At 41.3% G+C, this 16,078-nt stretch overlaps 1 protein-coding gene across 1 annotated transcript; it reads left to right on the top strand.

Annotated features, from left to right (window-relative positions):
- Nucleotides 1-6,904: 6,904 nt before the first annotated feature.
- LOC109475472 lies at nucleotides 6,905-15,376 on the top strand. The gene is made up of 4 exons (XM_019776091.1): nucleotides 6,905-6,964; nucleotides 13,046-13,141; nucleotides 13,457-13,585; nucleotides 14,392-15,376. The coding sequence occupies exons 2-4, from the start codon at nucleotides 13,053-13,055 to the stop codon at nucleotides 14,552-14,554; spliced, it is 381 nt and encodes a 126-aa protein (XP_019631650.1). The 5' UTR covers nucleotides 6,905-6,964; nucleotides 13,046-13,052; the 3' UTR covers nucleotides 14,555-15,376.
- The last annotated feature ends 702 nt before the right edge of the window (nucleotides 15,377-16,078 follow it).

Genomic DNA, 16,078 nt, shown 5'->3' with positions numbered 1-16,078 from the left:
TTTTATATATTTCAACAAAATCCCAAGCGTCAACGCCAGACCTACTGTGCAGACATTATAATTAGGCAACGGTTAATACAATAAGGGCGCGTCACAAGCATAAAACATACAAAGAGCTAAATCCATTACTCCTCCCAGGGCGTGTAAAGATACTGTGCTTCAAGTTGGAAGTTCATTTTAATTACACACACACAATCATTGCATTCACATAAAGATCGGACTATCATGGTCGTGTCTAGTAACAAAGACAGTCCCACCGTCTTACCGTGCCTGTACCTAATTAAGCGCGCCTGGAACTGGCCAAATTCCAGCAACAGTTGCGGTAAGCACCGCGAGTGTTACTACCGCCGGCCAGATAACCAGGATATCTGCTTATAGTACCTCTGCTACCAGACAACTGCCTAAACCTACGGCCTATTCCACAGGATTGTAAAAGTAGGGATGTTTCTAAAATATGCATTTACTTCAATATTAAAACAGCTAGGGTAAAAATAAAAAGACGTGCATCATCCCGGACATAATGCCACACCACATGCGAAATTACACAGAAATGCGACGTACGGAAGAATGCGTTTTGGCTGCGAACATCTTCCAAAAAACTTGGCATCTCTTAAGCAGGGGCAAAAACATCTGGAACCACTTATCAAAACCACCCCGTATCTGCATGAAGTTCCACCCCCCCCCCACTGCTATTCCAAACAACGCGTTTTTCTGGACCATTCCAATTCGCCTCGTAATTGTAGGGGTGCGTCTGCAATATTACATTGACCGCGAAAGCAGCAACGGCAAAAATACACATTCGTGCATCAACACGGGCATTCCCGCAGACGGCGTATAAAATTGCGTGCCGATTACACAAAGAGAACCCAGTGTTTTTACTGCGAACATGAAAAATCAGCCGATCACAACACTCCGTCCGGAGGTCCTGACCTCCTTCACGGAGTAAAAATGCAAATATTTGACGGATATGCAGCCTGTCACTCATTGGTACATGGTCTAACCGCTAATTGGGATGCCATCATTGGTTGAACTGCTAATTGTGATGGACAGTCAGGATCGGTCTATTTCATTAGAGCTGTAGGGATCATCATAATATTGTCTTCAACAAGTGTTTGCTGGTGAAAGACTCTGTCGTTTGTTTGTAGTGTTTTGAGTATAACTTGTTTTACTTTAGTAGAATCCTGATTAGCTACCACGTTTAAAGGTGTTCAATTAGTCAAGTTGAATCAACAGAGCTACGAAAGTAGTTGTGACATTACATACATACATACATTTTTAATGGATAAAAAGGCAACTGCCTGTGTGATCCATATCTGAAACCTTAAAACTACTACATTACAATAGATAAATTACAAAAATAATAAAATATACATTGTCCTCGCTAATACATGTACTTTGGCGATAGTTACTTAAACGTTCGGATTTACAATGTTAGAGTTGTACTTATAATGTCCAGAGTTCAGAGTTGTTATGATCAAGTTATAATGTCCAGAGTTCAGTAGTTTCTAACATTAAACGTTCAGATTTACAATGTTCAGAGTTGTACTCGTCATTGCCATGAATTATCAGAGTAAGTCAAACGATGCAGTCACACAGTCACGTAACCCATGTGATGATCACTGATAGGACTATACTGACAGCGGAATACGGTAGCAACGGTTTAACACTAACAACTTCTTTTGGGCTCTAGGAATATTTTAACCGCTTTCAAATTTTCCCAAAGTGACTACTGTGATCGACAACCCCTTTCATACATATAAGTATAAATGCACACGCGTATGAGTCATGATTAACTGATTGTTTCACTGAAATCAATAGATGTGTAAACAATACCAGTCGAAAAGTTATGTAATGGAAATCCAATCTGTGGATATTAATGAGCGTGCAAAAGACGTTCCCTGAAGACTCGGTCTTTGACCCTTAAGGTTTATCATTGCCTTGTAAATTACACGGTGGTTGGGGTCAATCGCGTTGGCATCGATTTAGCTATGAAATACGTACTCCACTGAGAGAAGAGAGAACCTTTGTGTTACTTTCTCATCAAATATATGCTTAATCTCATTATATCACACACATTGGTCTGCTGCATTCTGTATCGTGCTATATAAAGTAAATTTCATGATCTACTGTAGTTGTAAAAGCACATTCTCATCTCATACTACATAGTCTTTTATTTTATAAGGTAAATTATTCTCATAGTATGTTTTTGTCACTGATATACCAGCAGATGACATACATTGCACCCTGTGCAATCGTTGTTGTTTTAGTATCCGTTTACATGCATAGCGTTATTCTATTACCATAAGTAGTTTTCTTGTACTTCTTGTACTGCAAACAGAGTAATAGTCAGCCCCAGTGCTAACAATTCCTTCTGTCTGCTTGGTCCGCCGGTTGTTGTTGCGTAACTGGTGCCCAGACTAGAAAGTCTGTATAAAACGCCTGGCCCTATAAATGGCATGCTCGGTATACATCATTTCACGCTGAATAGCTTAATGCGTGCTTACTCTTCGATTAGTCGATCAAAGAGCAAACAAATGACTCTTTGCTCCGACTGATGTGACCCCACAGTTGGCTAAACGCCTCAGTCATCAATTATGGCGATCCCCAATGACAGGTATTTTGGCAAATACGAAGAGATGCGAAATATAATGTAAAGATGAGTGGAAAATAGCAATTACATGAAACGCATATACATTTATTGCTAAAATGTATTTGATTGACGTGTGATCAAAATGTACTTATGGGCAATCAATATGCTGACATTTTACTGGGCAGAAATGTTGATGGGAATAATGGGAATAAAGGTCATTAGAATACTTTTTCAATGTGTATACTAACTCCCAAGAAGTTTCTGAAAAAAGTGATGAACAAATGTTGGAAAATGTACCACCATTGAGGGTAGAAAAGATGGCAGGTACTTCTGCTACAGTTACATACAACCACGATTGGTTCCATGAGAATAAGACTAGATAGATGGCCTCATACTACATAGAGAAATCTCATATCCAGGTCTGGGTTTCTTTTTCATGTTGCTGTCTTGGGATTCAGTAGTAGCAGCAATATCAGACTAGCAGGAGTAATCATGGGTGTCTCGTTTCAATTTGTATATACTTCGTCATCTCATGGGAGCCCATTGTTCTCGAGCCTCCATGCATACATCAAAAGCCAATAGAAAACAGCAACCACTTGCTCAAACCCTCCCTTGCGTTGCATCAGTCTGATCATACAGGTCAAAACTCCCGGCAATTGTAACTTGTGACAGGTTGAACGGTCACAGTATAACTGTAAGTAACACATGGAAATGCAAGAAATACAACAGAACCAAGGCATTGGACAAGGATCATAACTCATAAGTAAGTATGGACTTTAAGCCATCCTCTGACACAGTCAACGCATGCACGGACCTGGGAAGACAATGCATTCCTAGGCTGATCATTTCATAGGTTTATCAAGAAGCCTTGACCTTTCAAATATCACACGTAATTTCCCTGCCAGTTGTTCGTGCAATTCCTCAGCTGGATTTGACAACACACCTCATTACACCGTCACACGTCAGGGCCAAGTTCAAATGCTATAATCTGAACACATACGTCATCGTGTGACTATAGCAACATGAAACATTCCATCAAACACTCATCTCATGTGTCCTCTGACGATGGACCCTGTCATCGACGCAACAGTCAACCTTGTGTAGAATCCGTAGCGACTGGCAATCGGAATTTTAAAAAAAAAATATCGTTGCTCCAAAATGTTGAAAATACACTGGAAGCATTTTCAAAAACAATCCAGTGTTATATGTAATGTATTCTTAGATTTCCAAAACAGGGTAGAGACATTTTGAATCTGTGGCAATCCTGCCGCTGCTCCAAGTTTTGCATCGCTTGCTTTGTAAGGGAATACTCAATTATAACTCAGTGTACCTAAGACGCGCTTTCTTTCTCCCAGCAAAGATCTCATTTTAATATTATAATGACATTGAAATGAGCAAGGTGCGAGTAGAAAATCGTAAATATGCAGTAGGTATGGTGATAATTGCTGTAGCTTCACCACCCACTGCCCCTCCTGCTATTTTGCATTTGTATTGAGCTAACTTCACAACCTCTTTGTATTTTCAGTGTTCTATGAAAGAAGACTTCATAGCTTGAAACATGCTTGAAAAGAAAGTAAAAATGAAAACATTTTCTTAAATACAGCATGTATCCACCAGATCTAACTCAAGTCTATATAACAGGGTCTTACAAAATTGGCGATGGAGCCCCGACTTTAACTGTGCGAGGTTATAACCTCCTTGATTTCAGCCATGTTCAGACAATCTTTGTTCTCCATTTTAGTACCAATACATAGTGTATTCCGAATTCCAGGAGATTATATTACGGACTAATCAAGGAGGTAAATTTGTACTAGTGTTAAACGCATTGTGTGAACCATAGAGGTAGAATTATAACCTACTCGTGTGAACGAAGACCCATAGCAAGCTATATAGGTCCAAAGATATACATGTAGCAAGGAGGTTATAATCTCATAGTCCTTGGTTATTTAGCCAGCGTGCGTCGCTCAATGTCCAACTGACTGGGGCTGACAAGGCCTGTGCATTATATATATTTAGCCTCTACCAGGCTTCGGAAGGTAGCAGGAAAGTAAGTCGATAATACGCACCCGGGCGCGGCAAAATGTACTTTCTAGCAGACCAACTCCCTTGGCATATTATCTCTCTATTTGGCCAATTTCTGATATTTCCAGCCACCTCCCAAAGACTGGTAAAGGCTACTGTGAGAGACTACGATGGCCATAGTTTACAAACAGGATTCAAAATGACCATTTTATGTGCTAAATGTTCTTTAGTGGCCCCTATTATTATTAAAGAAAAACTAGTACTACCACTATGTAGCAAATCAAAGCTACCAATGTAACATTTCACGTCAAAAAGATTAAAAGTTAAAGCACGTGCACGTACATGTGCTCAAAATGAACATTCTGAAAACGGAGGGATGACAAGAAACTACATGAACTGTATAATGGTATAAGCAAGGAAGTTTAGGGAAATACACTCACTGGATATGGTCATAGGTGCATGTTTGGAGCCAGACAAGTCAATACACATCAAACGATTTTTCATCTCAATGGGCCAGGGTCCTTGGCCAGGGTTAAAAGTCTATCAGAAATTTTCTTCAGATAAATTATAACACATCTAGCTATCTTCTGCCCAACAGACAGAACTGTTGTTCAGGTTCATAGCTGCTATGTATAAAACTACATTTCAAACCCAGAACTTTCAATTCGAGGAGTAAGAAACAAATGTTTAAAAACAAAGACTTTTGTGGTAAAGTGGAATTTGAATGGATACATGCTGCCGTCTGCCCGCTATGCATAATTAAAGATAATTGCCTGTAATTGCCTTGAGTGGAGGTGCGAAAACAATTAATTTCATTCACAGTCATGAGGCTTGATAGAGATTGACAGGTCAAGGAAGGAAATCAACCAGAATTTAGACTTTTAAACTTTAAAGCCCGAGACCAAACTCTTCCCATTGGGTTACAAAGTTGAAATCGGGTGCAAACAATGCGTAAGAAGTCGGTTTCTATGAATCGGTTTTCAGAAAAACTACTTTATCCCCTTATATCTAGCTATTGGTAGATAAAGTCATACCTACCCCCTAGATTTCTACCAAAATGGACTATATTTCTAAATATTTTCAAATCTAAGCTATATTCTTCTTTTCTGGAAACCGATTCCTATAAAGTGCATATCTCTCCACATTCTCGGAAAGTTTTGTATTACAATTCTGAGCGGAAGGGTTTGGTCTAGGCCGATTTTATATAGTCACAATGATCTAATATTATTATTATTTATGGAACAATTATGCAGATTTTCGAAGGAAGAAGTAGTTTTTTAGAATCAGTGGTATTTCATCTAAGTTATTTCCAAATTTGAAGTTGATTGGTCCCGCCAAACTGGAGATACATGCGATTTCACGGGTAGCTCTGTATCACCCCCATTTTAGTCCAAAGCGCGTCTTAGGTACACGGAGAATTCTCTGAAGTTTTGCTGAGACATACAGGAGTGTGCAGCATATTCATTCCCGAAAGTTCGTACGATAGCGTGTGTGGTCCAGTTTACCATGGCCATGTCCATGCAGGTATACACGGTGTGTACCAGGTAAGATTTTTCGTCCACCGCTGCCTTTGAGCATACGTAGAAATCAAGACTAAATGGTTTTACTTGCCCATTGTCTGACTCAACAACTCCAGTGTGGCAATTACATTTTCTAACGACAACCTGTGCTATACCCGGAAATTATATTAACAGTAATATCGTTTACTGAGGAAACGATGATTCCATGTATGAATTGAAAATTGCCTGAAATGTGTGTGTTTAACGACATGAACAGCTCTATCGTCCTTCAGTATAACCATGAACGAGCGGAAATGAAGATTTATGTCAATCAGACAGGTTTAATGAATGCGGCTGTCTGTCTCCTCCCTCTCCCGCCTTCTCCCTGTACCTGTCCGCCGAGCCGAGCGGCGCACCGCCAGGGGAAGCGTAATGACCGCTCTGGGAAATTACAGCCTCCTGATTTAATTTGCCGGGTGAGAAATTAAAACAGGCGGGACAGTAGCTACCGGGTCCCCGCGCGAGATTGATGAACACCCTAATGGCAGCAGCCTTTGCCCTTCCCAAACAAATCAGCCGGCCTTCTCGGAAGCTTTGTGGATTTTTCCAGGATTAGGCTTGCAACGTAAATGCATCTATCCTCCTTAATCGACAGACATTTCCGCTCTTAGTGGGTGTATACAGTTTTTTTGTCTTGCGCAAGCACATAGGTTATGAGCCCGAGGTCACGTGGTCACGCACACAATATAAGTGGGAAAAGTTGCTGGTGCATTGATCAGTCGGCGCCCTGACACCCCGGCTTGTGTGAACCAGCGGATTCCAGTCTCCCGACACCAACCCAACAGGGCAGGAGGTACGTGGTGGATCTTTCCTTCCTTAGCAGTAAAAGTTAACGTCCAGGTATTTCGTTTTTCTTTTATCTTCAGCGAAATGATTTAGAGTCTGAAAATTAATCAACAATATGATGCGTTCAAATCTAACATCTGTAATGAAATAACCTTAACATATGTCTCAGATGTCCGGACGCATAAGGCTGATGCCCTGGTCACACTCGCAAACTGAGGACATTGTTGGGACAGTCGTCGTACAAGTGTCGTACAAAATTCAGCTGCCTTGTTACCGAAAATTCTGTTTTTGATCCTTGTCGGCAACTTCTTCTGTCTTGGCATGCTTATACATCCTAATTGTACGACTACCTACGCCGAATGTGAAGCGGTAATTCGATGTCGGAAGTGTGAAATAATACAGACGCCTGGCTACCTAAATTCTGTGTCTCATCTCAAAATTCTTACGTAACATTTACGTATTCCTCGATTACAGTGGTGTTCAGCAATCATGCAATATTCCCTTTGAAATGTGTGAAGTGAGATTCAGGTAGTCTTTGATGATTGAAATGCGGCAGGTTCGCAAGGGTGCTCCCTGTTGCCATGATTCCCTGAGAGTTTGGTGGTAATGGAAACTTAATCCCAGGCCTGTTCCAATTGAAACACCCGGTATCACACACCGTACAGTACCCATCAACTGTTTTCTCTGATGCCTTACATCCGTACAACACAATATGTGCTCAGAAAACCTTGAATTCACTAGAGCTGTCAGATCTAAGTGCAGTGATGAGTGATGTTCAGTGTTATACCTACATTGTATGCATTGGTTGAGGTCTATGCTTTTGAAATACTTCACGCCACGACCTTGTTAGAACATGTAATTTAAAGTCAGAAGAGCAGTAGAACATCGTGTGATCCTGTGGTCACACAGATAAACAGATAATTTCATGCCGAGAGGACGAGGCAGCCCAGCGCATGGTAACCATGTAATATGTAGGGTGTCTATCTCTCCTGCAGATTTAACATCAGGACGGAGTTTCTCTGGAACTCGAGATACCTTAAGATTTCCCGGTTATGTTCCAGCTTGCATCAGAGTCGCGCTTGGTGGAACTAGTTCCTGATTTAGACGCGACCGTCCTTATTGTGTTTTGAGTGATGAGTTCTTTCTACCTGTAGATTGAATAGCTTTCTTTTTGAGTGCATCATACAGTTTATGACTTTGGCCATGGACCCGTGACCATTGACTGTATCTCTAGATTCTCGAAGGACATTTTAAGATTGATTGACGATTTCCCGCCACAAATTACATGCCACAAAACCGCCCTAATGTCTCCCATTACAAACTCAGAACCTCGGTCCATCAGACTACCTCAGGAACATCAGGTGTAAGGAGTGAGATAATATGGTTATGGACGACACCAGGTGGTCTGGTCTTGATTGACCAATTGTTCTCGCCGATAGTTCACGGTCCAGAGAGCACCATCCTGCAACAGTCGTTATCCTTACATTCTCTCTACCATTTCCTCCGCTGTTCTAAGATCTAAATTGAAAGGAACGCGAACTGCTGATTGGGGCTTAGGTAACGCCTGGACAGAGATAAAGATTTTCTTCAAGTCCGTCAAAGATGGTTACTAACTTTGAGAGAATTGAGTGCGTAGAATTGATTCTGCAAGAAGGGAACAAATTTCGAAGAATTAATTGTGTAATGACGTACAACTCCATTTCAAATATCATCAAGTGATATAAAATAATTTCGGAGAGTCACGCTCAACTCAGACTCCTGAGTTGTCGCGGCGATGAGGGCTAAAACGAATTTAATATTATTGGAGAATGAAACATGGCCGATCCTGGAAAGATATCTATTCCTTCCCAAATTTGCACTTTCATTAACGGCCAAAACGCCATGTGAAGACAGCGTATCAAAGATGTGAAATGACTTAGAAGAAGAAAACGAGAAAACATTTATTGATTGATGAAAATCAAATCGATAACTCTATTAGGTCTCCAGCCTATATACCACTGTCATAGTTTTGTACGGCATTAATGTTTCATACATGTACTAGTATGATTACAGCGCGTTATTCACAAAGTTTAATCAAAGCACATTGGTCTGCAAATATGAGGCATGGTAAAATAAAAGCCATGCGCACAGACTTCAAAGTTACTCGATAAAAACATACATTAAAGCATATGGCCATCCGAGGTGTTGCGATAAACATTAAAGCAAGGCTTGTGCCAATGGATTAGGCGTTACGATAGATTGTGCTATCTTTGTCAACACTGTTTGAGTTGCATTAAGTCAGAGGTGTTAGCGGTATGCATAGGCTACGCTGTCCATTGAAAAGAGGTCTTTTGATGTTCCGAACTGTTGCAATGCATGGCGGTGCATTCAGTAGCAGGTAACATTTAGCAAAGGAACATAAAGTTCTTCTCTCAAAATCTTGGAACGGTTAACCTGATGTTCCACCACTTCTCAGTAGTTCTACCCAAACCGACTACAAAAGCGCCTGAAAGAACGGTGTTCTGAATCTACTGGATCCGCCAATCGATTCAAACGACATTGCACCTTTTGGCTCAGGTACAATTGAGGCTATTCGACGAATATTACTTCGGGCAGGGTGCAATTAATCATTATTGAAACGGTGCCAAAATGATTAGTGAACCAAAAGTGGCGGAAGTCCATCTCCAATAGCTCATTACCAAGCACTTTCCTCGCCAGAGTGTCCGTTCTTCCGGGAGACCGCGGCAGACAAGGCGATACACGCCGGGAGAAGGAGGTAGTTAATCACTTGATGGGTGCTAGCTCACAGGAGACAACAGCAACATTGTTCTTTGTCAGTACAGACGTCTAGAGAAGTATAATTGGATTAAGAAGCCACAGATCGTGTTTTAAAGTTGAGAATATAGAACGTAATTTTCTCAAATTTGCTGACACAGCCGCTGACGAATTGTTGCTCCAGGACCATTGTCACACAGGGGCATATAAAAATCCTATAGGCACTTTTGATTTGATTTATTATAGCCTTCCTTGTTCCGCTTGAGCGGAGAGGGGTTTGTAATTATATCAGTTATACCAGATATCCGGTCAGTACTGGATTCCACGAGTTCCTTGAAAACTTTCCAAGTCTTGGGATTGACCCATGACAATTTGCCCAGTAAAAATTAACTCACGGCCATCGCTGTTATTAAATTTTTGTGACGCAGTTATGAGAGTCAGTTCCCTCGGTACGTGTAAATCGGCGTTTATTACTGAAGATTGCGACAAACAACGCACAATGTCGTACGTGGTCGGTCATGCAATTTTGATAAAAGTCAAACTTTATGTGCCTGTAAAAAGGATAAAACATGCGTTAAACTCCTTATAGACTGTCATATATGGAGAGGACACAATGATTGGGGATGACGTTCTTTATTGTATCTGAAATGACGACGTGAACATAATAAGACGTTATAATGATTTATTTGATACTCAAGTTTTCTCCAGAAGGTGGACATGGTCGACCAAAATGGTCCTTCATCACCTAAAATACAACTAGTAGCTGGAGAGTTCCTTGGCGGGCTTGCTTCCACAGCTCAACCATCTCTAATTGTTCACTTTTCAGCACCGACTAAATTGGCGCCAGGCAAATTTGAGAGGTGACGATACTGACCCATTATCTTGTCACTCTCTGTATTATGTTACAGTACTTTAGACCTGGTTCCATGTACAGGATCTGGGAAGGACTAGTCTTGTGTAATTCCCTGTAATTCCAAGTAGATATTGCTTGAAAAAGATTTTCGTCCTAGTAGGTTCAGGCGTCTCTAGAAATGGACCAGACCAGCCGAGTTGGTCCTGGAGAGAACGGGATCGTTTCTTTCATGGTTGTTGGGGATTATCCGGTTGATTGAAGAGTCCATATCAATTAGACGGCTCACAGATACCTTCTCGTGCCGAACGTCATAAACATTGACGACCTCGTTCCATTCTGTCCTGACGTCCTTTCAAATGCAACGCTGAGAGAACAAGTTTTACTTTCTTTTTAGATAAATGTTGATTTCCCCTTTTTTTCCTGTCTGCGCGCGCCCATGTCTTTTGTGTTATTTCGACGCTTTAGTAGAATTGTTGCCATTAGAGTTACTCTGTTGAAGTGAGCATGATGTTGGTAATTCTGGTTGATTGTATGCGCCCCCAACCCCTCATTACCTTACGGAGATGAGAAGGTAATTGCACCTCCAATCCATGCAAACTAACAGCCAGATCACGGCGGCTACCTTATCATTACGGGAACGTCTTGATTAGACGTCCGAGCGCACGCTCGAATGCTGAGCTAGACATACTGTGTTACCATGAAAGGGTTGTCGACGACTCTATATGGCCACCAGATACAATTCAAGTCTTGAAACTGAAAAGGCAGTGCTTAAAGGCACGACAGAGACTTTGTGCCGTTATTGATGACATTCAGTCCGCCACATGAAAAGGTCGGTCTCAAGTCGACACCAGTCCTGAGGATCGATAGTTCTTTAACCTTAAGGTGCAAAGAAGTCACCGCCATGAATATATGTATCTGCTGCATTTGGTACCAACATGACCTTCGAATTCTTGTATCCTTCTACCTAAAATATATATACTACTATACATTTCAGTTTTTATGAAGCAATAAAATATCCATTGCCCCTTATTGGCTCTCTATTCAATAAGCTACATTATCCCCAACAGAATCATAATCTATGTTATAAAATCATAATTTATTACGCATCTAAGCTGTCCCTAGTACTTTGAACGCATTGGTTCAAACATGGCATCTCGATAACCATTGTGAATTCTACCAGGGTCGTGTCGCCGTGCACATGTGATGATTAACTTGATGACTGAGAGCGTAGGTGTAATTCGTCCATTTGCACAAGTGAGCCCTAACGAGTGGTCATTGAATAATGCGTACTTAGTCTAATACCGTAAGGGGCCCTGAACACAGACGCCCTTTATTGCCAACTTATCTGGGCCAGGTATCATTACCGACTAGCGACGCCCAGAAAAATCCCCAAGATTCCTGCATCATTTTACGGCTCAATTGTAACAATATGCGAAGGCAGGTTGCCAAGCATTTCAGCAATTGGAGCCAGGGCTGTAGCTGTATCTGATTTTCTTGCTTAGATTATGTACGGGTAAAGGTATATAGACAATCTAGTGCTACGTCTACGGTGATTGTATGTCCTGGTTCTAAACGCCATGTCGCCAATTTAAAATCAAAAGGAACAGACAATGATAATTCGCGTGACGGCAAAGGTTTCCTTTACAGATTTCTCTCTACATCAATTGAGCAATTATAGAATCTAGCATGGTGCAGTCCCTCTTGAAGCACTAAATAAGATGAGTGCATGAGTATGCTTGCAGCACATTCATAGAACAATGTCTAACAGGTGATCACTGAATTTCGCAACATCCTATCCGCTGATTCAATAAAATACCATGTCAATCCTAGCTCATCTCTGGAAATTGCGTCATCTGAGATTAAGAGATCCATCCGTCTCACTATGAATCGTTTTTTGGTACAATGCCACAGGACGTTACATAATAGTTCTATATTCTTTACTTGGAAAATGCCCACCTTTTGTAGCCAGTGTGATAGATTTTGTACAGCTTACAGTGGTGTGTGCTTATACAACTGCTTACAGACTGTTCAGATTCTAGTCTCCAAGACGTGGTTACAAACTCTCCAAACTGTCGTTTGATAACATTCAAACATTACTATATTCTTAGTAAATTCTCACAAGTTTTAAGAAGAAAGTTACTTTTGAGAAACAACAATTCGTGGCAATTTAAAGTTCTAGATATCAACTTGAAAGTACGAAAGTAGGATTCTGTTATTCCAGAGATGTTACAGCTTCTAATAGAAAAATATAAAACTTGTGAAGTCTTCTCAAACTTAGTTTAAGTCAAAAGTCTGCTTGGGAAACAGATATTCTCTTCTTCGCAATCTCTGAAGAGAAGCCCACTTCCTGTCTATGTACACAACACACAATATTAGGTAGTCGCCACCGGGAAATGAATAGTACAGCTGGTGATTGTAAAAATCGTAGAGTTGCGAGTGAAACCATGGACCAATGAGTACTGATGCATTACTTCTTTTCAGGTGCAAAATGATGACTACAGAGGTGGGAAGGTTTCTTCTCTGCGCTTGCGTGACCTTTTCAGTTCTCCTGAACACCTGTACAGCAGCCCCCACGGCGTGAGTACGCTCTACACTCCTGACTGTCCATCACAATTAGCAGTTCAACCAATGACAGCAGGGCAATTAGCGGTTTGACCAATGAAAAATTGGCTGATATCTTAATAAGCAAAAAAGTATTGTTTATGATCATCCATTACTGCCAGACAACCATTTGTTGGCAGTATATTACAATATACAATATCACAATATGTTAGACAGTAGATGTTCTATATCACGTGTTTTTTTAACACCATCCTTCCACCACTTCATCAGATATGCCTATCATAATGGCGCCATCCCGTGCTCTAATTAGCATAATCCTTTGTCTGACAGAAGGGACGAACAGCCCGACGCCAACTTCCGGCTGTCTGAGGATGACGTCGGCCGTGTGGTGAGCGCCATGGCACGGGAGGTGCTGCAGATTGTGAACGAGAACGTCGAGCCTAAGGAGTTTGGCTTCGGGTGCGTAATAGTGGCACTTCTATCTTCTAAGAACTCTCTACCAAGTTCAGCACCAAGGACAGGGACAGTACTGGAAAAGCATCATACAGCGCCAATAGATACGATATTCATGTGGTTTCCTATTGTATGTCTGCGTTTTGCAAAAAAAAAAAAAACAGAGTCATACGTCCCAGTATACGAAACAAGTGTAAATCGGGTTTTATTGAAGATGCCCAGTCCAAGAAAATGGCACCGCGAAGATCTAGACGTTCCTTTGAGAAAATTGGTATCGAGCTGTCATGCTTACAGCATTGTCCATGTCCTTCGTGCTGAATGACAACCAGATGAACATTACTTTCAGTATGAAACGCGTTCACATGAATACCGCAACTATTTGCGTTGTATCGCATTTTCCCAGTACTGGTCTTGTCCTTGGTGCTGAATTTGGTAGAGAGTTTTCATATTTACGGCATGGTCCCTGTCCTTTGTGCTGAATGACCTCTTAAAGAACAGTAGTTGACTCTCTATAGATAAAAAGAATTGACATGAATGGCGTAACTATTGGCATTGCGTGATGATTTTTCCAGTACTGTGTTCCTGGTGCTGAAATTGGTAGAGAGTTCTTCCATTTACAGACAAACATTACTCTACATACATGAAAAGTACTCACATGAACACCACAACTATTGACACTGTATGAAATCTTCTCAATGCTGGTGCTTGGTGCTGTTTCATCCTCAAACCGATACAAAAAGCCCATAAAAGAACAGGTAGAAAAGAGATCAAATAGCAGTGTGATGTCACTTTCTTTTCTTTATCCTTCACAGTTTGGGCGGCCTACCCGAGGGACCTGCGTACAAACGCGGACGGATAGCGTGTAAGACGGCCTGGTGTATGAACAACCGCCTGTCGCACAACCTGAGCAGTCTGGACAACCCTACCGACACCGGCGTCGGCGCACCAGGGCGCAAGCGCAGAGATACGTCATAGGTCAAAGGGCAGAAAAACCCTCGTTTGCAGGATCGCCCGTGTGAAAATGACGAAAGCTTTCATCTTCTTAAGTATAACTGATCCTCTGTAAAGAAGGCATTTTTATCTATGGGAACATGATGTACACCTCAGTGTGAAAACAGTCCAAACAAAAGGACCGCGTAATCGATTAATCGGTCACAAATCCAAATAGTTATAGCTTGTCATTCCAACATGTTGACGCTCTAGTATGAACGCATCTAAAAATGGATCATAAAGTTATGTTATACATACTATAGTCCAGTCTGCGCAGATAGTTTTGATTCATTTTGGACTACCTGTATGCCCAAATCAAGTAATGATGGTCTTTATGGTACAAACTTTCCTCACATTTCGATGTGAAAACACGACTATCATATAATTGTCAACTGCAGAAAGAAACCTTGGTCGGGGTTGTAAATACGGTCATAGATACCATCCATGTGAAGGATCCTGTTGGAAAAAAGCAATGGTCGTAGCTTTGAATAAAAATCATGCTCATGAAAATGAGACAATGTGTAAAGTGGTCAACGTTGTATGACGAATTATAAGTCGCCATGTTTAGTGTCCTCCCGACGACTACTGTAGTGGTGCGTGGACGTCTTGGGTTCTGCGTGTACCTCACGATTTACAATAAATTCAAAGCAAACGAGAAGTTGGAGATTTCAGACTGTCGGGAAGTATTTTGGGTTTTCGTGACCTCCAATTGCAAGCTCACAGACCTTATGGGTGTTTGTGGATGAAATCAAGAAGGTTAAATTTTAACTGAATGATGAAGTAGAACTGTGAAGGGGTTGTAATTTTACAGGGGACTACACCACTTCCTGAATTCCTCCACACACCACCTTACTCTCACGGGCTGTCAATATCACCTCCGTGTACCCACCATGCGTAAGAAGCAATTAGGAGGTACAGAGACACAAACCAACACCTCAGCCACCCAAATCAATACTTTCGTACGCGGAAGCCTGAGGACAAGCCATTAAGATATTTAGTAGACGCCCTCTATAACGATAATCCAAAATATTAACATCATTAAAAACAGAATGAAATGTAAAGTAAAAGTGACAAACACATAAGATGAAAGTGGGTCATTTTTTACACCAGGCGCCATACAAAGAGGCGCATAGACTGTGAAATCAGGACCTAATTTCCCTTAACCACCGTTCAGTACCTGCTGTCACGAAGTCACCCCCTCTACCGGTTGGAAGACTGTCTGACAATTTCACGAGATGAGTGACCCAATTGTACACGTACATGTAACTATGTGGAGTCACAAAAGGCTTTAGTGTATTTCACATTTCACATTTGACACCATGGAAAGGAACTGAAATGTGTCCAACAATGGTTGCTGATGATTTGGAAAATTCTTTATCACTTGACTGCATGGGTTACCTGCTCTATACAGGCGCACCAATCCCAAGGGTTACACAGATTATTTCATGCATAAAGATCCTCGACCTGCAGATTCCGGAACACAAAACTTTCCGTTGTCTCCACACCCAC

This window comes from Branchiostoma belcheri, unplaced genomic scaffold (genome assembly GCF_001625305.1).
Source record: "Branchiostoma belcheri isolate BF01 breed outbred unplaced genomic scaffold, Haploidv18h27 scaffold34, whole genome shotgun sequence".
NCBI lineage: Eukaryota > Metazoa > Chordata > Leptocardii > Amphioxiformes > Branchiostomatidae > Branchiostoma > Branchiostoma belcheri.
Note: the sequence above shows the minus strand (reverse complement) of the source record. Positions and strands in the feature narration are given on the sequence as shown.